Source organism: Sus scrofa, chromosome X (genome assembly GCF_000003025.6).
Source record: "Sus scrofa isolate TJ Tabasco breed Duroc chromosome X, Sscrofa11.1, whole genome shotgun sequence".
NCBI lineage: Eukaryota > Metazoa > Chordata > Mammalia > Artiodactyla > Suidae > Sus > Sus scrofa.
The window spans coordinates 123,937,083-123,957,333 of record NC_010461.5 but is presented as its reverse complement, the minus strand read 5'-3'; the positions used below and the strand labels follow the sequence as shown (position 1 = coordinate 123,957,333).

The 20,251-nt window shown below is 59.9% G+C and overlaps 1 protein-coding gene across 9 annotated transcripts in view; it reads right to left on the bottom strand.

The window, feature by feature from the left end:
* The window catches only part of ZNF185 (zinc finger protein 185 with LIM domain), a 45,122-nt gene extending 30,769 nt beyond the window's left edge, over window positions 1–14,353 (bottom strand). For 7 of the 9 annotated variants that reach the window (XM_013986496.2, XM_013986500.2, XM_013986497.1 and 4 more), the window contains exons 1-7: window positions 2,963–3,042; window positions 2,704–2,827; window positions 2,445–2,510; window positions 1,060–1,098; window positions 874–951; window positions 446–535; window positions 66–152 (exon numbers count right to left, since the gene is read on the bottom strand). In XM_013986496.2, the coding sequence (XP_013841950.1) occupies window positions 66–152; window positions 446–535; window positions 874–951; window positions 1,060–1,098; window positions 2,445–2,510; window positions 2,704–2,827; window positions 2,963–2,996 (518 nt within the window). In that variant the 5' untranslated portion in view covers window positions 2,997–3,042. Of the gene's footprint in view, window positions 1–65; window positions 153–445; window positions 536–873; window positions 952–1,059; window positions 1,099–2,444; window positions 2,511–2,703; window positions 2,828–2,962; window positions 3,043–12,912; window positions 12,970–14,177 lie in introns of those variants that run through there. The other 2 variants (XM_021079960.1, XM_013986501.2) reach the window with 2 other exon arrangements.

Here is a 20,251-nt window from a genome sequence, read left to right as displayed (position 1 = left end):
ATCCCCTGAACTGGCCCAGCCCTGAGCGGGTGGGGCTGGGACTCAAGAGATGCGGGCACCGGTACCTCCGTTTCTGCTCCTCAGAAGAGAAGGGTGCCTCCTCCTCTCCAGCAGGCCCCGATGCTGAGCTGCGCCTGACGTTGTACGGGGCCCTGGGGACGGGAGAAGCAGCCCAGATTTAGGCACAAACCGCCCAGAGCCGATAGGCTGCCAGCCAAGCCCAGCCCGGAGGGGGCGGAGGTAAGCCCTGGCAAGAGGGCCATGACCCGTGATCCTTTATTCAGCCCCGCCAGCTCCTTTCACAAGCCTCCTACAGCCCCTTCTTTGCCTCTGATCAGAAGTGCAATGGGCACGCTGTCCAGCTTCCTGGGGCTTGTCACCCTCTGGCGGGCTCCAGGCCACCACGGCACCTGGCAGGGATGTGAGGGTCTGAGTCTATACTCACAGCTTCTTGTAATCCTCCGTGGTCATCTTGTAGCCAGAAGACGAGGGGCGGGGAGGCCCAGCGGGTGCGGCTTTCATCAGACCGGCAGCGCTGCAGAGGCAAGGAGTTCCCACGTGTCTACCCACAGGCCCCCTTTGCTTCCAGACCTGCCTACACGGCCCAGCGAGCAAGTGGCAGGTGGACGAGGAGATGCTCGTGGCCTTTCCTCTTGGCTCTCGTCCCTGCCAGACACTTAGAACATCTGCGCCACCCGGAGCAGGGCAGCCCCTCTGCCACAGACCCAGGTTCAGCCTGATGCCACCTCAGCGTGCCAGGAAGAAGGTGGCCTAAAGCAGACAGATCGGTGCCGTCGATCAGCAAATCAAGGCTGCAAGCCCCGCCCAGCCTCCTCCGTGGGCCTCTGGCCTGACCTTCACTCGGGCCCTCACCTTTTCGGAGCTCCGTTGGCCTTGGGGAAATGCTGCTGGGGCTGGGACGAGCTGTCTACGGGCTTGGTGAAAACTCCCCTAAGAAAGAGCCGGGGAGAAGAAGCCTGGTGGGTACCCCTGGGAGAAGCCGGGGCAGGGCGGGGGGTGCAGTGGGCATGGGGAGGCGGGCAGGGTCCTGTCACCTACCGGATGATGTAGCCAGTGGGAGCCCTTGCGCTCGGGGACCTGCCAAGGGAAAGAAGGTATGAAGTGAAGCCTCGCTGGAAGGCCCAGACTGCCGAAAGTGGTTTGGTGGGCTGGTGTCCGAGTGCGGTCAGAGCAGGGGGAGCAAGAGTGGCTGGTTTCTTCCCAAGAGAGCCAGCCAGGCCTGCACCCCAGCCAGGGCCCCTGTCCCGCTCTGCCTATCTCCATTACGCTCCCCAGGGAAGGTATCCATGGCTGACTCTTCTGGCCCCAGCTCACAGCATTTTTAATACACAGCGGTCCCCACCAAAGTCTGGTTCCCCCAGGGCCTGCCAGACCCCAGTGCTCCCCTGAGCAAGAGCTGAACCCGCTAAGCCTGGCCATGGCTTGGTCAGGGCCTGAAAAATGTTACACTCCACGTGCTGGGCACCTCCCTGCCCCCGGGAGGGGATCAGAGGACTCAGATGGGGAGTGTGGGCAACTAGGGCTGTGAGTTCCGGGCTCAGGGGCAGGAGATCTGACGGGTGGCTCCTCTGTGCAGGAAAAGAGAAGCTTGGGGCTGGAGTAGCGAGGGGGCAGCCTCTCGGAGGTGACCGGGTTGCAGGAACACTTGGGGGGACACTCAAGAAAGAAAGATCCCTTATCCCTCTTCCAGCCACACAAGCACTTTTGGCTGGAATACCCGTGGACGGGGGAGGCGAGACCATGACCTCTGGCCGTCCCAGGACACCCCCAAGAGAGAATGAGAGCCAAGATTTTGTAAGCTTCCAGGCCCCCTGCTCTTCCAGGCCCTGCGTCACAGCTCCCCAGGATGTGTTTTCCAAATAGAGCCCCCAAGCAAAGCTCAGGGTGGGCAGCGCACCCCCACAAGTAAACATACGCACCCCCCAGTGAGCAGACTCTCTGTGCCCAACACAGGACCCGGCGGGTGACAGGTGCTGAGTCACTGAGAGATTACAGGCGAGGCCAGAGTCCCCAGAGGCAGCCCGTGGGGCTAGCAGCGAACTTGGACCCTTCCCTTCCAGCCGGCTCTCTGAAGCAAGGCTCAAACCGCCATTCTGTGGCCCCCTAACCCTAAGCCTTTACTTCTCAGGAAAGAGATATGGGTAGAATGTGCCCACGCTTCAGAGCCTCCCTGGACGCCGCTATGCAGAAGTCCTCCGAGTAGGCAGAGGATGGGCTGTTCCCCGCAGCCAGCTGTCGCAATAGGTCATCTTGAACTTGGGGGACAGCTGGAGCAAGTGGCATGCAGCGGGACCTGGACCAGTGACTCCTGTGCTCCCTTCCCAGTGGGAAAGCCCATCCTTCCTGTAGGGTTCACATGACTCACTGTCCCCTGAGGACCTCAGGATGGGGCCCACCCTGCAGCTCTCTGGGCACCTTCTTACCTGGCTTTAGGGTCCTCCCCAGCTGATGAAAAGGATGTGGCACGGCTCCGGCCGGAGGGCAGCTCTCTGGGAAAAGAGGGAACACAAAAAAAGTGGCTCCCAGGGTCCCAGGCAGGTGAGGGGGGCACGACACGCACCCTAGGAGCTTGGCCCGCTGTGCCCACGCCTTCCCTTCTCCTTCCCCGGCCTGGCTCCACACTCCCAGCCCCGGGTCCCCGTGGAGCAGCACCCCACACCCATCCCAGTCTCCGGGACTCACAGGGTGTGGCCCTCCGATTCATCCTGCTTGGTGATCCAGCTCTTGTCCCCCTTCAGTGTGGTTCGAACCTTCATCTGCTTGAGGACGTTATTGCGCTCCTCCTCGCCTGGGGGGAGGGCCTTCCCTGGCGGCGGCAAGGCCGGGCAGCCTCAGAAGGGGAGCCCAGCCCCGGGACCCCGGGCCTCCTCTCCAGCCCTCCCAGCTCTGGGAGGAGGCAGGCCCTCGCCAAGCCTGGGACAAGAGAGTGCCCAGGCCTCACCTTTGCTGCTGCCCCTGAGAGCTGAGATACTCATGGCGCTGCTTGGCCGGTCCCTTCTCACTGGATATTCAACAGGGCTCCTGGGGGCAGAGGCGAGCACACGGATTGTCAGTTCATGCCTTTAAAACGGCTCGGGGGTCAGGACGTGGCCCCTGGCACATGGAGACCATCCAGACTGTCCTTTGGACATCGGGAGGCCAGAGTTGGTGGCGTCCTGGCCAGAGACCCCTGCTGGGCTGTCATTTCCACCCACCATCTGCACAGGGCTGCCGAGGGCAGCTCGCGACACGACAGGGGCTGCCAGGGGCTGTCTCTGGAAAGGGCAGAGAGCTGTCGAGATCTTGAATGGGGCTGCCTCTGTGTCTTCGTTTATAAAATGCGAGTTTAAAGAGATGTCTACCCTTGGAGTTTCTGCTGTGGCTCAGCGATAATGAACCCGACAAGTATCCATGAGGATGTGGGTTGCATCCCTGGCCCCTCTCAGATGTGGCTTGGATCTGGCGTTGCTGTGGCTGTGGCTGTGGCTGGCAGCCGCAGCTCCGATTTGAGCCCTGGCCTGGGAACTTCCATATGCCATGGGTGCGGCCCTGAAAAGAAATAAAAAAGGAAAAGAAAAGGCTACATACTTGAGGGTGCTGTGAGGACCCAATGCATCAATGTCCCTGCAAGTGCCCAGCACCGCCTGGCACGGCAAAGGCAGCAGTGATGCTCAGCCTCTCCCAGCAAGGACACTATCGGCTCCTAGTGGCCCTCTCCCTTCTTGCCCTGCCCTCCACCATGGTCTCCTCGCTGCCCTTCTGTGGCCAGTGAGGGGTGGTCTCTGAAGTCGTCACAGCGCCACGAGGGGCTGAGGTGAGTAAGCTGACGCTCCAGGAGGGCACTGGCCCATCGTGGGTCTAGTTGCAGCACTGACCCACCGCCGCTGGTCCCTTGGGCCTCAAGAGAGGGGCTGGAGGCTTTCGGAAGTGGGTGTGATGGGAGACAGAGGCCCTGGCGCTGCCAGTATGGTCCTAAGCCCGTTGGCCACCCTCTTTAGGGCCTGCCACCTTCTGGGCCCCTCCAGGGCCAGGCCATGAGCAGCCGGGCCCTGCTGACAGCTGGCACGTCCTGGACATGTTTCCGCGGAGGTCAGGGGCGGGGGGCCCAGGGAAAACCAAATTCGTCATGTCAGCAAGAGCTGGATTGCCCATAAGCTGCACCGAAGGCGCGGCCCAGGAGGCGCAAGCCCACTCACTGTGTGCCAGGAACGGCACCTCATCACTGCGAAGGGGAGCCCTGTGGGCGCAGCCCCTGCACCAGCTGCCATGGCAGAGTTCCACCAAGCACTGCTCGCTCCACAGGTGACCTTGAACTAAGCTGTCCAATTGGCCCATCCCAGCAGCCCCTGGACTGGCCCCGCTGGGCCACCTGAGATCTTGGTCCCTCCGTCTCCTGGCGCTGCTGACTGACTGTGAGGCCTCAGCTTGGGACCTCCTACGACTCGGTCTGGAGCTCATCAGTTTCCCCTTGACCAGCCCGTTGGCCGCGCTGCCTAGAAGTTTTCTGGCAAAAGACTCAGGGCTTATTGTCCCAGCCCAGCTGGCAAAGAGCAGGGCTGATGCTGCGTTTCAGAAGCCAGATGTCTTTTCTGATGGGACAATAAATCTGACTCAGGAAGGCAGCTCCTTAGGACAAAGAGACATGAGGTTTGAATCTATGTCCCAGCTGGACAGCTGGCTTCTCCCCCCACTTCATCATGCCCCCTCCCCTCTCCCCCACAGCCTTGGTCCAGCGGCTTCATCTGTGTCTCCTTGGCCCACATCAGCCCTCGCTTTGCACTCACAGGGGACCATAATGCGCCTCCACTTATGCCACTGAGCTGGAGGCTGGCCAGACTCGTGACCTTAGCAAATATCACCATCGCTCCTTGGACCCAGGTCTCCTCTCAGACCCACCAGGCCGCCCCCTCATCTGACCCTTCACAGAGAGCAGGGCAGGGCAGCTGAGTCACCACTGCAGCCTCTCCTAAGGAGACAAATGCACAGGTAGAACACCGTACACACCTGGGTGTCATCCCAGTGTTGAGTATGACGGCGAAAATTGGGCAAAAATCAAACTTCCCCATAGTTGTATTTGAACATATTATGACCCCCATGTCGATATAGGTGATATTCAACAAGGCTTCCTCCTGGCAGGGCACCCCCAAGCCAGAGCATGTGTGACTCCCTGGAATTTGGTGCTACTTCTGTCCCATGCTGTGGCTTGGGTGTCTGGATTCGGATGGATGGCCTTGACTCCCAAATGGCCCCGACCCACTGCTACCTCGATAGGGAAATCTTGTGATTCCTTAGGCACCGTCACGTCCCCCTGCCCAAGGGCCTGGCCTGGGCCACCAAAGGAACAGGTAGCTTATCTGCCACCTTCCACCTCAGCTATCCGTCACTAGACAAGACCCCTACACTCGGATGACACCAGCCTGGCTCAGGACCAAGTCCAAGTCCTCCTGAGCAGGCCAGGCCACCCTCCTTGCCTCTGAGCCCCTGCTCTCTCTGAGCTCTTCCATTCGCCTGCGCTTGTCGCTTGGGGCAGGCGAGGAGAGTGTTCCTGGTAGGACTGGCTGCCCAGCACCTCCCTGCTGCCAAAGCCTCGCAAGGCTGCCCAACAACCTCCCGGGGAAAGGGCTTCCGGCCCTGATTGGATAGAGAGGTGCGATGAGCCAATGGGGGCGGGGAGGCACAGAGCCTGTGGTCCCCTGGCCACCGCAAGCCTGGTGGCGTCAGAGGCCGTCAGCGAGTGGAGTCAGGGCTGATGCAGAGGAGCTGATGCGGGCAGACCAGCAGGCTGAGGGAACTGGGAGCGCCGGCAGACACTGCCGCAAACACTCGGCTGCTGTGTGAGGGGACGGAGATGGAGAGAGACACGGCCCTCACTCTGGTGCTGCTGCTACCCCTTCCCCGGCTCCCCCCGGCACAGCTGGGATGGGCTGGCTTCTTCCAGACAACTGGAAGGACACCAAGGTGGGGCGAGGCAGGGAACCTGTGAACACACGCAGCCCAGCCCCGGGTCCCTGCCTGGAATCTTCGGGGCTTGTGTGAAAGGAGACAGCAGCCTGAGTGATGGCCCTTCTGGATGGCAGGGAGATGGGAGGGGTGCTGGATGCCAGGCAGGGACCTCCTAGGTAAACTGGGAGGGCAAAGGAACAAAACACCTTTCACCTTGCCTTCCAGGAGCGCAGAACGTTGTTTCACACGAAGGAGCTGCAGCCAGAGGGCACGGGTGTTGGGGCTTGTCTGCATGTGTGTGTGCTGGGCGCTGGCCACCGCCAGCAGAAGAGCCGGGGGCAGGGCTTCTTCCCCCGGGAGGAGCTGCAGCTCCCTGCACCCACGGAGCTGACAGCAAGCCCGGCTGTCTCACCTCTACGCACCTTCCGCGGGGCCCCATCTCTGGCCAACAGGGATTAGGAGCAATTCTGTCTCTGGAAACCAGAGCCCCCAGCTCGGCTCTGAGTGGACCCCTTAAGTGTGGGTCAGGAGTCACAGTGAGGAAGCAGCGGGACCGGGCCAGAGGGCACAGCCTAGAGTGCGACCCAGGCAGCCACACCCAGCAATCAAATACAGTTGTGTCAAGGACATCTGGATAAAGCCCTTGCAGCTTTGGGCCACCCCGGGCAGGGGCCGGTGGCTGGGCCCAGCTCAGACCACATTTTGGTACAGTGCTGTCTGCGAGCATTTTTCATGGGGCTCCGGGGCACGAACAGAGGCAGAGCCTCTGCCACTTCAGCAGAAACATAGGTGCTGCGATCTGGGGCAGTGGAGACAGGTGGACCCAGCCAGTTCTCACCCTTCAGCTGCCAGGGGTCTCAGAGAAGACAGCTGGCCTGGCAGGAAGGAGACGCCTTTTTCCTACGGGGCCTTGGAGAAAAAGGCTGCCCACCATTGGAAAACAAAACTGCAAGGGGGGCCCTGGCTGTCATGCCGGTCCCCTCTGGCCCTCCTATGACAAATAGCCTGAGGTTCCCGGATGCCAGAGCCCACGGAGCTCCCCTGGCCTGAGTCCCTCCATGGCTCCCTCCTGCTCCGATTCAACCTGGGAGCTGCCACCCTCAGCAAGAAGGGGGTGAGAGGACGGCAGTGAGGACACTGGGCATGCCCCTCCCAGGCCACGGCCCCCTCACCTGTCCGACAGCTCCACCCACTGGAAGACTGGCCCTGGTGAGGGGGGATCCAGGCGTGGGGGTGGGGCTCGTGCCCATGTTCCCTTTGCACAAAGTGCCTCCAGTGGCCCCGGCATCGGGGAGCGGACTCACGGAAAAGTCACCTGTTCCTCTTTGGGTGTCTTTCAAGCAAATGCCTTTGAGCTTCAATATAAGGGTCCTGGGAGAGGCAGTCTGGGTTACCAGGGGACGGGTGACACCGAGGTAGTCAAAGTCGGAAGGGGCAGCAGAAACAAGCCGGCCAGGCCCACTACCTGTCGTTTGGGAGAGGTCTGTGCCAGGGTTCGAGTCCTGGTTCTGCCCGAAAAAGTCCCTGGGCATGTCTCTTACCTTCCCTGGCTGAAGATGAAGTCCCAGTCACAAAGTGTTCCCTGACCCTTGCCCCTGTCCTTCCTCTGCAACATCCCCAGAGGTCCAAGGCCCAGCATCTCAGGGAGGCCCGGGTTGCATGCAGGCTCCCCCAGGAAGCTGCAGCAGGAGGTGCAAGCAGGAGCTGGCGCGTAGGCCACACGCTGGGCTGAGAAAGGCCTGGACCCAGACGAACGACGCTGAGGCCGGAGGCGGGACGTGGCATGGGGTATGAGGGGGCTGGGGACGCTGAGAGTCAAGGAGCACGACCTCCACCCTCTGTTCGGGTACCCTCGTCTGCTCCCTTCTCAAGGCATGCACTTGGTTGACTAAGTTTGAACCCGGGCCAAGCTAAGCTGGCCCTGAGTCAGTGACCTGGTTCAAAAGGTTCCCCAGCAGTCTCCTGAGAGCAGGTCTCATGAATGAGGACACCCTGGTTCCCGGGAGGGTTGGAGCAGGGGCTCCGGGGATCCAGGTGCGCTCAGATGGATGGCTGAGCATCCGGGTCACACCCAAGCCCCCCAGTTGGCTGCTCAGCACACAGCTCCCAGGAGCCCTGGTGCTCCAGTCCCAGGGCTCCAGCCCGGAAGCCAAGGGGTGGCAGGAAGGAGGCGCGCCACGTGGAAAAAAAGCTGGAGGGGACTTGGGTTGCACATGGGGAAACTGTAATATGGGGGAGAAAACACATGGACGGGGCGAAGTATTTGTAAATGTGCTTTACAGGTAAATGACTTCTGCATGAAAGTCTGGAATTTCACCTCCTCTCATCCCACCCCGCAGCCCCCAGAATGGAGACGTCTCGGCGTCAGCGCTGGAGGGGCCCTGGTGGGCAGACGTCTGAGGCGGGTCGGCTCCTTCCGGGCAGCAGGCGCCTTGAGCCCCAAGGGTGCAAAGCGAGCCGTGGCCATCCAGCCACTCATCCCTCCCAAGGGGCTGGGATTCAGCCAAGGTCTCCTGCACCAGCTTTCCAGCTCTCAGCAGGCCAGATACAAGCAACTGCTTGGGCCACCCGGGCCACTTCAGAGGTGGCTTGGCCTCAAGGGCCAGCGAGGGTGTCTTGGCAGGACTCTCTGAGCTGTCTCTATGGAGGCCAGGGGCCTGGGTGAGGTCGACTCGCTGAGGACAGCAGGGCCCGCTAGTGGGACCCCTTGCCACGGCCACCTACGTGAGCTACTCCCACGATTCCCAGGGCCACCGCCTCCCCACTGAGCCATGAGAAGGAGCCTGGGCTGGCTCTGTCCTCTCACCTCATCCCTGACTAACACCGGCCACAGCTAATTCCTTTTGTCCTAGTCACGGGTGATGACAAGTGAGGCTGTCTTCCCTGTCCCCTCCCTTCACGCCTTCCGGTCCACCCCAGGCCCAAGGTTCCCTGAGCTCCGCCTTTCGCTCTCATCACTGTCCTCATTTTAGGGGTGAGAATACGGAGACCCAGAGAGGAGAAAGCGTTTACCCAAGGCCACATTTTCATTGATTCCATAACATTTAGAGAAAGCTGAAGCCAGGCTGGGTACAGGCCCTCCTGAAAGCATGAGTAGGAGCTCGCTGGGCAGAAGGGATGAGGCAAGTCCTGGTATGGGGTCTGGTTTGGTTTGGTTTTCACACTTAAACCGGGCGCTGCCATTCTTGGGCTCCTTGCACCTGCTGTCTGCATAGCAACTTTTTGCCACATCAGGCTCTCCAGGCAATTGACCTGGTCATCAGAAGGTGATGTGCTGAGCCAGTGATCGCAGGAACCGGACCAAGGGTGCCGGACCGAGCGCCCTAGGGATGCCCACAGATGGGGCCAAGGCCAGGGACTGCCGGCGACAACCAGACCCAGACCCAGACCCAGAGTGTGGCCAGAGAGCCGCACAGCCACCTCGGCAGCCACCACCCGTGGCCCCAGCTCTGGCTCGCTCTTGAAATGGGAAGTGAGCACCCTCTCCATGGGAAAAGCCTAAGCAGGATTTCTGAAATCAGCCTCTGGGCCCCTCTGGCATCCAGGTCCCCTGGGATGTGTGCTTAACTTGCAGATTCCTGAGCGCCCAGATTAGAAGGACACTCACAGGGCCTCTTGTCATTTCGGTTTCCAGTCCCTTCTCCGCCCGGCCCTGCCCCTCCCGCTCTCCTACCCCCGCCCCTCTCAGTCATCAGATACGTAGCCCCCCCTCCTAATCCCCACACCCGAGCGCTGACGGACCTCCTCCCAGTGCCTCAGTTTCCCTTTGGAAAAAATGAAATGACACCAGCCCAGCCCGCCCCCTGACCCTGACCCTGGCATGGGCACTCGTCACTGGAAGGTGACTGGCCCATGTCAACTTCCCTGTCCCTGAAGAAAACTATCCGGCATGTTAATGGGTGATGGAGGGAGTTCTTTGGCCCCTTCCTACCACTTTTCTCTGAGTTTTAAGTTCATCCACAATAAAACAAAAACAAAAGCTGTGAAAACTGTACAAGAAAGTGAATCCGGTTTTAGTAAGCATCCAGAAAAGGCCCAAGAATTAAGTGTTCCGTGGCAAATCGTTGAACTGCCTCGTCTATGCGTCAGAGACTAGCAGGGACCTTCAAACTGTTTCCTCAGCTGCACAGCCCACGTCCCCGCCAGCCTGGCCCCAACCTCACCCCTGGCTACCACAGCCCCTGAGGAGGGCACTGTCACTGCTCTGGGCTCAGCTGATAGCCTTGGCTTCCGACTCCCTTCTGTACAGGTAACAAACCCGGGGCCTCCAGCTCCAAGCTGAGCTCTCACCCGAGTCTGACCTGCGAGCCACTTTCCCACCGCTAGGCTGTAAAAGTGCCTCCATGTCCCACTGCACTCGCGACAACCGGCCACCTCCCGGCGCCACTTCACAACACGCAGAAGCAGTGATGCCAACCTCTCCTGAATGTCACTCTCAGGCACATGGGTCCCTGGGTAGCTGCCCTTGTCCTGGCATCAGCCAGCTCTTCACGAACCCAGCAAAATGAATGCAGAATCCCTGATGGATCCCAACCTTTGGGGCCCAAAGATCCGGAGCGCCATGAAAAGCAGCTCTCCTCTCTGCCAGCCATGGTCCTGTCAGATGCCAGGAGGGCCTGGCAGTGGGGGGAGGCCGCCTCGCTCAGCAAGCTGAAAGCAAGCTGGTGTTATGCATGAGCTGGCACCTTATGAGCTGTGGCTTGAAGCAAAACCCAGACCAAAGGGATCGGTCAGCCGTGGAGGCTGCGTGGGGAAGGCAGGCTCCCAGCTTCCAGGACAGCTCAGGGACTGGGTGTTGGTGCCTACGGTGGCCAGGTCCTGGGCCCGCTGCTGTTGGCCCGGAGTCTCTGCCCTGCCGGATCTTAGGAGGCCATGGGCAGTAAGCAGAAATGCAAGGCAGGTTGCAGGAGGCTGAGGCCAAGTGGCGGCTGCTCCTGGGGTCCCCGCCCTCAGGTGCGGGCTCCCTGTCTAGAATCTGGACCTGAGTTGCAGAGGACATGAGGTGGATAATTTTTTTTTTTTTTTTTTTTTTTTTTTTGCTTTTTAGGGCCGCACCCATGGCATACGGAGGTTCCCAGGCTAGGGGTCAAATCCTACGCCATAGCCACAGCAAAGTAGCATCTGAGCTGCTTCTGCGACCTGCACCACAGCTCATGGCAATGCTGGATCCTTAACCCACTGAGCGAGGCCAGGGATCGAACCCGCAACTTCGTGGATCCTAGTCGGGTTCGTTAACCAGTGCGCCACGACGGGAACTCCGTGAGGTGGATGATGTTGAAGCAGGTGCCAGGTCCTTACTGAGTGGCCTGTCTCTCTCCCCAACTAGACTGTTGCTCCTTGGGGCAAGGCTTGCATCTGACTTCTCTCCAGGCCCCGCTGCCTCGCTCTGGGGCTTAAGAAGAACGGCAAGGGGGAGGCTAGACTTAAGCAGCCCCAAGGAATGTGCGGGCCTTGACCTGGCAGCTCCTGAGCTCCTCCTCCAGCTTCCAAACCCTCCTCCTCCGGGAGGTTTCTTCTGACCTTCCCAGCCAGGCCTGCTCCCCCACTCCAGGCTCCCACAGCCCCCTGCCCGTCTATGCCACTCAGAGCTTCAGCACTCGATGGGGTCATGGGCCCCCTCTGTGGCTGACTTGGGAGTGTCCAGCGGGTGGCAGTGAGCAGATCTGGAGCAGGTGCCGTGTGCCTGGCCCTGCGCTGGGTGCCTTTCATCGGCTCCACACGGTTGACCATAGAGCTCTCAGCCAGGCTCCGGCTTCTGGAGGCCAGGCCGGGAAAGTGCTGGGAATTGATGGGAAGCAGTGGGAGGGCAGGTGAGGTGGATCTGCTCCTTCCTATCCTGGGGTGGCCCAGGGGTGATGAGGTGAACGGCGCAGGTACCAAGGCCGACCAGCATCTATGTCCCGGCCGCTTGCTTCTGAGAGGCCCCTGATTTTTTGGATGAGGTAGTGGAGACCCTGGGAAGGTAGTACCCTCCCACCTCCCCTGCTGCCTTCCCCAGAGCTCTAAGTGAGCTGGCAAGGAGGGAGCGGGTACCCAGAGCCCCTTCCCACTGGCCAGACCTGTTGGCCCATGGGACCCTGCTCTCTGTCCCCAGCCAGGAACCACAAACGAAAGTCCGAAAGACCACGATGCCCGGGCAAGACCGGGTCCAGGTGCCAGAGGCCTGACCCACTGCCGGGTGTGTCGTGAGGGGCTCTCTCTCAGGGCTGGCAGAGTGGGCCTGAGATGTGGCTGTGCTGCTTTGCACGATGTTAAGACTACTGCACCTCAGATGTCCCACGGGCCGGGCACCGGCCCCACAGGCCTCCTTGGAGCCCCCAGCCAGCAGCCCCGGGTCAGAAGGAGGGGAGAGACAGAGGAGCTGAGCTTTCGGTCTCTTTCCAAGGCAGAGGCGTCACTCTGCCCTTCCAAAGAGGACAAGGCTGTTGGCTCCCCTACCCTCATAACACAATCCAGCCTCAGAGCCCGCTCACTGCTGATCCCGGCGATAACACCCGGCGGCGCTGGATTCGGCGCCTTCTGTCTGAGCAGCTCCCTTCCCAGCGGCCCTTCAGGAGACGTGCCCTGTGCCCGGCACATGCTCCTCACAGGCAGCCCGTGAGCCTCCGGTTCTGGGTCTCAGTCTGCTCGTCTACAAAATGGACACCGGGAGAACAAGCCGATCTGAGTCCTTGACTCTTGACGCCTGCAATCAATTCTCAGAGCACCCCGGCCCCGGGTCATTTACTAACAATCAAATCCTCTCTTCTAGAAAGAATGAGGTCGGAGGGACCAGGCCAGCCTTCTGTGCCTCTCTCCTTAGCCTTTTTGCTCCCAGGAAAAATCAGGAACCCAAGTACCCTGCCTCGCCCGGCGAAAGCCCAGTTGGGATGCTTAGAGAGGGTGAGGCTTGTCGATGGGGCGACGGAGGCCCTGAGTTCCCCCCGCTGACCCTGCCGGGCCGCGCCGACGGCCACTCGACAGCCCTACCTGGCGCAGGTGCCCGGCTCGCGGGCCGGGCCGGGGAGCGGACGCGGGGCGCGGGGCGCGGCGGGGAGCGCGCAGGGCGGCGAGGAGGCGCGGACTGGGCTCCGCCCGCAGGAGAACAAACAGGTTTTCTCCTGCGCCCGGAGCCTCGCCCCTCGCCCCTCCCCTCGGCCGGCCCCCTTCCTCTGCCCTCTCCTGGGGTAGGTAGATGCGCCTGGCACATTCCGCACATTCTCCCGCCAGGGTCCTCGGTCCGCCCGCCCCTTCCCGGCCCCGCCCCGCCGGGCTGCTGGAGAAATCAAGGCCGGGGCTCCCCTCTCCGAGCCCGGGGCGAGCTCCAGAAGGCGCTGCCGCGGTGGAACACTTCCAGGCAAATTCCTGGGGGCTCGCGCGCGGCCCGGGACTGGGAGGCCTCCGCCACGTGAAGGGCCCGGGCTGCCTCGTTGCGCCCCTGCCCGCGCCCGACGCGCTCTGGCCCCCGCTCGGGGCCAATGACTTGCACAGATGCTGCGGGTTAATTCTGTGGAGACCTCCTGTTCCTAGATCCATTTTACAGATGGAGATCCCAGACAGGGGCGGGGAGGGGCGCGGGGGGCTGGCGGCTGAGATCATGCAGGAAGTCCCGGAGGCCGGGAAGGAGAAGAAAGTGAGAGAGCCTGCCTCCCCGGCCGCGCCTGGGACGTTCTCACTCTGGCAAGCCTTCCCGCGGCGACTTGGGGTTCCCAGGGCACGGCAGCGAAGAAGAGTCTGTCAGCAAGCCAGGCCACCTCGCAAGCTGGGTGGGGAGACCTATCCGGACCCCCAGGGCAGGGCGGTTTGCTAAGCGGCATTCATGCCTGCTTTTGTGGAACTTGTGTCATTGTCATGCTGGCTGAGTACTTGTGCTGGTTAAGGGGCTGGGAGCGAGGATGGAGGAAGCATCCACGGCAGCCCCTACCGAGCCTGTGGGGTGCCTCCAGGAGAAGGCACAGAGTTGGCCAGAAGCAGCCCTAGGAGGATGACGGGATGGAAAGGATGGACCATCCACCTCTCTCCCCGCCCACTGCCCCCACCCCAGTCCAGGCCTGAGCCACAGGACCAGCCTCCTCCTTGGTTTCCTTGCCTCGGGTCTTGCCTTCTTTCCCATCCCATCGCCACGTGGAAGTCAGTATAAGAGGTAACACGTTGCTCCACTGCCTGCAGCTCTTTGATGGCCTCCATGGCTCTCGCTCAAGATGAAAGGCCAACTCTGTACCGAACGGAGAGAGAGAGTGTCCAGCCACACTCACCTCTCCTGCCTTCTGCATACATACGTCCTGTGTCCTTGAGGCATTTGCTCCTGGCACTCAGACTCCCTAGAGTGTCCTTTGGCCCCTTGTCTGGCTGGTGAACTCTCAGCCATTGCTCATGACTTTACTCAAGCATCTGTAAATCCTCTCCTGACTGCACCTTCTGTGTGCGCTCTCCCAGCCCCTTCCGACCACACTCGTCTAGAGGGTGAGCTCCGGGACGGCAGGGCTGGCCCCATCTGAGTCATCACTGGGGCACGGAGACCAGCATGGGGAGTTAGAGGGGACGGAGACTCAGGAAGCTGTCTTCGTTCTTCTTGGGCTTTATCTGGGAGGGGGAGCGGCCCTGTGTCTGTGTGAATGTGTGGGGGTGGGGGGGCGCAGGGGTAGGATTGTAAATAAAAAGTCCCTTCAGTGCATCTCTGTCTCTTGCCAACAAATGTTTTGCTGCTTCCAGTCTGTGGGCCAGCACTTGAAACCTTCCTGTCCCCTACCAGGCTGCTGGTGGCCATAGACTTGGCTTGGCATCCTAGCTCCTAAATATATTCACTATGTGACCAATAGTGTGGCTCACCCCCTCTCTGGACCGCCTTACCCTTCCGGAGCCCCTAGCTTAAAGCGGTGGATTGTAGAGGTTACAGTGCTGGATTAGGTGTAGGGCTGAGAAGGAGGGTGGCCTTTCCTTCCCAAGGACACCAGTGGGAGATGGCCGGCTCACTCCAGAGCCCTGAGTCTGGGTGAGGCAGTTCGAGAGTAAAGCAAGAGTGGTGTCCAAAGCCACGTATGGCCAGTCAGCTAGAGCTGCCCTGGGCTGGGCTGCCCTGGGGCCTCAGGCTCTTCCCACGTCCCAGGTGATTCAGCCACGACAGCGCCAGCCAGAGGGACCAAGCTTTCCCTAACCCCTCCCTCCCCGCCAGGCTGCCAGGCCCTGCAGCTGATCTTGCCTGCAAACGGGTTTGACTTGAATGGTAACTGCCGTGCCCTGCCCTGCCCTGCCCTGCCCACCTGTTCACTGCCCCGACAGAGCCCCCCACCCCTGCCAGGGCCACCTCCAGCCACCTCAGCCAGGCTTCAAGGCCACTGCCAACTTCCTCAGCCTCCTCTTTGACTCCTTGCCCTCAGGCAAGTGGACCCAGACGCACCAATTGCTCTCCACCCACCAGGTCCCTGCAGGAGATGTCCCCTTGGTGGTGACCTCTCACCCACTCTCAGCGATAACACTGTCCTTCGTGAACTTCCCCTCAGCCTAGAGCTCAAGGGCCAAGACCCTGGTAGCTGTTGGCTGCCTCCAGATGGGGCACTGCCCCGTCTCTACCCTCAGCTCCTCTTGAGCCATGACCCTCAATTCTGACTCCAAGGCTGGCCAGCCCCTGGGCTCTGGCAGAGTCCTCCTAAAGCCCCCCAGCTTGAGCAGTCTCCCCACAACAAGCAGGCCCTCAGCGAGGCTCTGCTCTGAGGACACAGGCGCGGCCTCCAAGTAGGGTGGGCTGGAGGGTAGGGCTGGGCCAGGCTGCCCAGGCAAACAGGAGGCCTGAAAGGGAGAGGCAGGAGTGGACGGGTGGTGACCCATATGCTGAGGGGAGCCACGACCCATGAGCAGGCAGTGGAGACAGAGTCTTTGGGAGGCGAGGCTGAAGCAAGCAGATGAGTAGGGGACAGGTGACTGTCCAGAGAGGAGGGGCCAGCGGTGCTCCTGAGCTCCAGGAAGGCCCTGTTTAGATCTCCAGGGCTGGGAGCGGAACCCAGGCAAGCCAGCCTAGCTGAAGAGTTCCCAGGTTAGGGAGGGGGAGGACGGGTGGGGCCCTGAAACTGTCAGGCCCCAAAGTCAGCCCAGGTAGAGTGTCCCCGCACTGGAGGGGACTGGAGACGAACGCCTGACCCAAACGCTGCCATGATGCGCATCGGGAAACAGGTCCAGAGACGGACAGCAGCCAAGCAGGGCCCACACAGCTGGTCTGATGCAGAGCTGGGACCAACACCAGGGCTCCAGCTGCTCTGGATGGACCTCCCGCCCAGGGGGGGTTCTCAGGTTCTTGTGCAGGGAGGGCCGGCCTCCTACTTGCGCCCTAATCCCCTCCTTCCCTCCCTCCTTCTAGGACCCGCCCTGCCACCTCATCCTCCTAAGCTCTTCGACCAGTTTCCACTTGCTGGGTGACTCCACTGGCTCCAAGCAGGGTGGGTCTCCTGAGGGTAGGGGTCCCCAGGTGTGGTTGTTCCCATAAGGGCCCCCTATGGAGCCCCAAACCTGCAGGCCAGGCCTCTGAGCCTGTAGCCAGCTCTCTGTGTTGCTGGGAGCTGGTCCAAGCCCGCAGTTCCTGGACGGAGACCCCACCTGCCCCTTCTGGCCTTTGCCCCCTCCCCTCCCCCCGAGCCTACCCTCAGCCTGCACTGGGGCTGTGGGGCTGGTGTCCCCCACCGGACCGCTACCCCACCCCCACCCAGACACCAGTCAGACCCAGTTCTGTCTTGGAGTAGCTCCCAGTCCGGTGGGGAAGGCAGACCAGTTCGGCTCCAAGGGCTGAAGGTTGGACTCCACACTTGAGGCTTTTTTGCTCTGCAGACAGTGGCCCCACTGGGAGCAGGGAGGTTGTACCGGCAGGCCCTGCAGCCTAGACTCCCTGCTGCCTTTGGAATCTACGACTTTGAATAAGCCCAGGAAACCCTCAGCCATCAGGCTTGGCCTGTGTGACCTGATGCCCCAGAACGCACACCGCCTTTTGTCTCTGGCTGGGAAGCAGCCCCAGGCCAGGCCTGCGGAGCACGAGTGCACTGAGCTGAGCCAAGGCCTCGCTGGCAGATAATCCCCACATGCCCTGAAGAATGGCTTTTTGCTGCTTTAAGAATCATCCGCAGATCGGAAAAAGAATGTTCTAATTGGAAAACCTCCCCGCCATGGTTTTCCGGAGTTTTAGTACAGTTGGCCGGCAAGGAGGCTCCTGGGATGAGGAGGAAGGGAAGTCATGAGGAGGAGACAGTGGGCTCGCTGCCCAGCGCCCCCTCGTCCCTGAGCTCAGCCGCTCTCGGTAAGGGGCCACGCTGAGGGTCCAGGGCTGTCAGCAGCCTGGGGAGTCTGGAGGCCGCCTGCCTCTGCTGGGAGCCCCTCCCCTGAGCCGGGCCCAAGCCCCGCCCCCGGGCCCCACCCCTCTGTTGCCCCAGAAGCAGCCCCAGGCTCCCAGCACCCTCTGGCAGGACCAGTGCCCCCTGGGCATTGTGAGCAGGGCCAAGAAGAGGAAAGGTGTGGAAGCCACCTGCTCAAGAAACAGGAAGGCGCCCCCAGGCCTGGCCGAGGCCCTGGGCTGAGAGACCTGGCGGGGGGGGAATGCAGGCTGTGCCCGGGGGAAAACTGACTTCTGAACAGTGACATCTGCCTGGCCAGGGAGGAAGCGCTCGCTCAGGGCCCCAGCTAAGCTGGGCCTAATAAGCACTGCTGCGGGGAGCCAAAGCCACAGCCACCTGAAGGTCTGTCCAGCTTCAAGACTTGCTGATTGCTTCCTTTTGGTCAAGCACTGACCTTGCACTTGAGACATGCCCACCTGGGAAGGGGAAATGCAGGGGATCCCCGAAACTCCTCACACGGGAGAGCCAGGTTACTGTGGCTTCTCTATTATGCCCTCCGGAAACCTCCCTGGGTGCTTAGCTGCCTTGATTTCCTCCAGGCGAGCAGCCTTTGAGAGACTGGGAGGTGGGGGGAACCGTTTAGAGGCTGCCTCCTCCTCTGTCCTGAGCAGCGTAGAGGGAAGGAGCTGAGTCTCATCACAGGGGATCAGACCAGTCTGGATGGGGGTGTGTCTGGCCTCTGTCTATTCCACTTGGCCCCGGTAACTTGTCTCCACCACTCCACTTTCTCCCCTGCTCGCTCCCTTGGGACCTTGAGGCCTGCAGCTCCCTCACCAGCGTCTGTCTCTAGAGCTCTTTAAATGTAAATGAATTACAATACAGTGGAATCAAATCGAACCTTCAGTTGCTCCGTCACAATAGCCACATTTAGTTCCATGTGGCCAGCCGTTCCTGTAAAGATTTCTTCCCCGCAGAAAGTTCTATCGGACATTGCTTCTCTCCTTTCCTCCTTAACTGAAGCCGGGCTCCCTCCACTAAGGGATATCCCCCCTGCAACCTCACCCAAGGGAGGCTTTTCTTCCTGCCACATCCCACCTACCTCTGGGCAGACCAGTCTGTCTGTTCTTGGATGAAAACCTCTCCTCCTTTGGGGCTCAGGCCAACTGGCGAACGTGCCATCCAACATTCAGGCAAGTAAGTCTCTGCATCCGGCTTCTTCTTCTTTTCCACCCAGACCTCACGGCGTGAGAGAAGGTGACTGGGAGAGTGGGGCGGGACAGCAATGACGTGGAGTAGTGAGTGTGAGATTTCAGCATCCTTGCCTGCGGACCAGCCTTCCCCAACCCTCAAGCCTCCCAGTTCTTCAGTTCCACTGAAGCTGCCTCTTCCCATTATTACCTCCAGAGCCCCTGTTGCGGGGCTCCAACTTTCTGACCCCCAGCTCCCGTCTTTCTAGTGGGCTTGCTCAGTTAATTCCTGATGAAAGGTAGCGACCACTGTCTTTCCAGCTCATGGAAACCTCCCATCCATTGGCCCTTTCCACCCTTTCTCTGCTGCCCTCTGTCACTGCCACTTGACACTGCATCTACACTTAGCTCAAACTCTTTGTCCTATCACATCTTTCCACAACTTTCCACCCTTTGTCAAACCTAGCATCAGGTCTTCATTTCCTTATGAAAACGCTCATATAACTCTCTTATGTGAAACTTATATAAAATAAATGTATATGCTTTTCTCCTGTCAATCTCCCTTTGTCGGTCTCATTTTCAGGCCTCGCCAGGGACTCTAAGAAGGCTGAGGGAGCATTTTCCTCCCCTACAACGTCTAAGGGTCAACTCAAAATAAACACTTTCAAATAAAGCCCCTGTTTCCCGCTCTACAGCCTCCAAACCTTTCTTCTCTAGGTCTCCGTCCTTTCCATCACTGGCACCTCTCGCATGTGCACGTCCAAAAGCCTAGGTGGTGAACTCCATTTTCTTTCTTTCCTCCCCTCATCTCCTACATACAGTCAATCAGCAAGTCCTGATTATAGCTCTACGTCCAAAAGGCACCCAGGGGCTGCCCACTTCTGCCCACTTTCACTGCCACACCATCCTAGTCCAAGCCATCGTCCTCAATGACTTAGCTCCCTGTTCTCCGGGCTTCCACTCTTGCCCCGCTGTTTCTACTCTCCATGAATCAGTCAGAGCAATCTCTCCTTGTGCTCGCCGTCCGAGTGATGCGGGAACTTCATTCACCCAGCTGTTCAAGCTGGACATGGGGGTACCATCTTCGACTCCTCTTTCTTTCTTCCCCTCCAGGTCTGTGCCTGCTGCGGCTCTAGCCTCTTCTCCTAACTCTCAAGCTTCAAGCTCCCATCACGCTAGACTTCTTACTTATCCCCACATAAGCCCTGTTCTCTGTCTCCACACCCTAGTGTTGAAATGCGGTCCCCCTGCCCCGGTTAACCTCTACTGTGCTCACCCCTCTAGCTGGAAGTCATCCCTAAGCCCCAAGATGCAGTCAAGTCTCTCTTTCTGGGCTGCCCTTCGGAGTCATGGGACGTAGGAAACACATCTCATGCTCAGTCACCCAAGCACCTGGTATGGTTCTTGGGGGGGCACAAAAGAAACATTTGCCAAATGAATGAAAGAACGGATAAAAGTTCATGTCAAATGTGGTATATTATGAAATCACACATTGCCATTTCAAATCAGTGAATTAAAAGTATATTATTCAGTAGATGACGTTGCGGAAAAACAAGCTGGATTTCTTACCTCATACTCCACAATGAAATAAACTCCAGATGGCTCAGAAATTTAATGTTAAAAAAAAAAGAAACCATAAAAGTACTAGAAGGAATCCTGGGACAGGGACGGCCTTTCTAAGTATGTCATGAAAACCAGAAACCATAAAAGAAAAGACAGAGAAGCGAGAAGCTTCTGTATGGCAAAGCCCATCATAACCGTCATTCGATAAATGACAGACAAGGAAGAGTTATTTGCACTGCATGTGACAGCGAAAGGCTTCATCTTCCT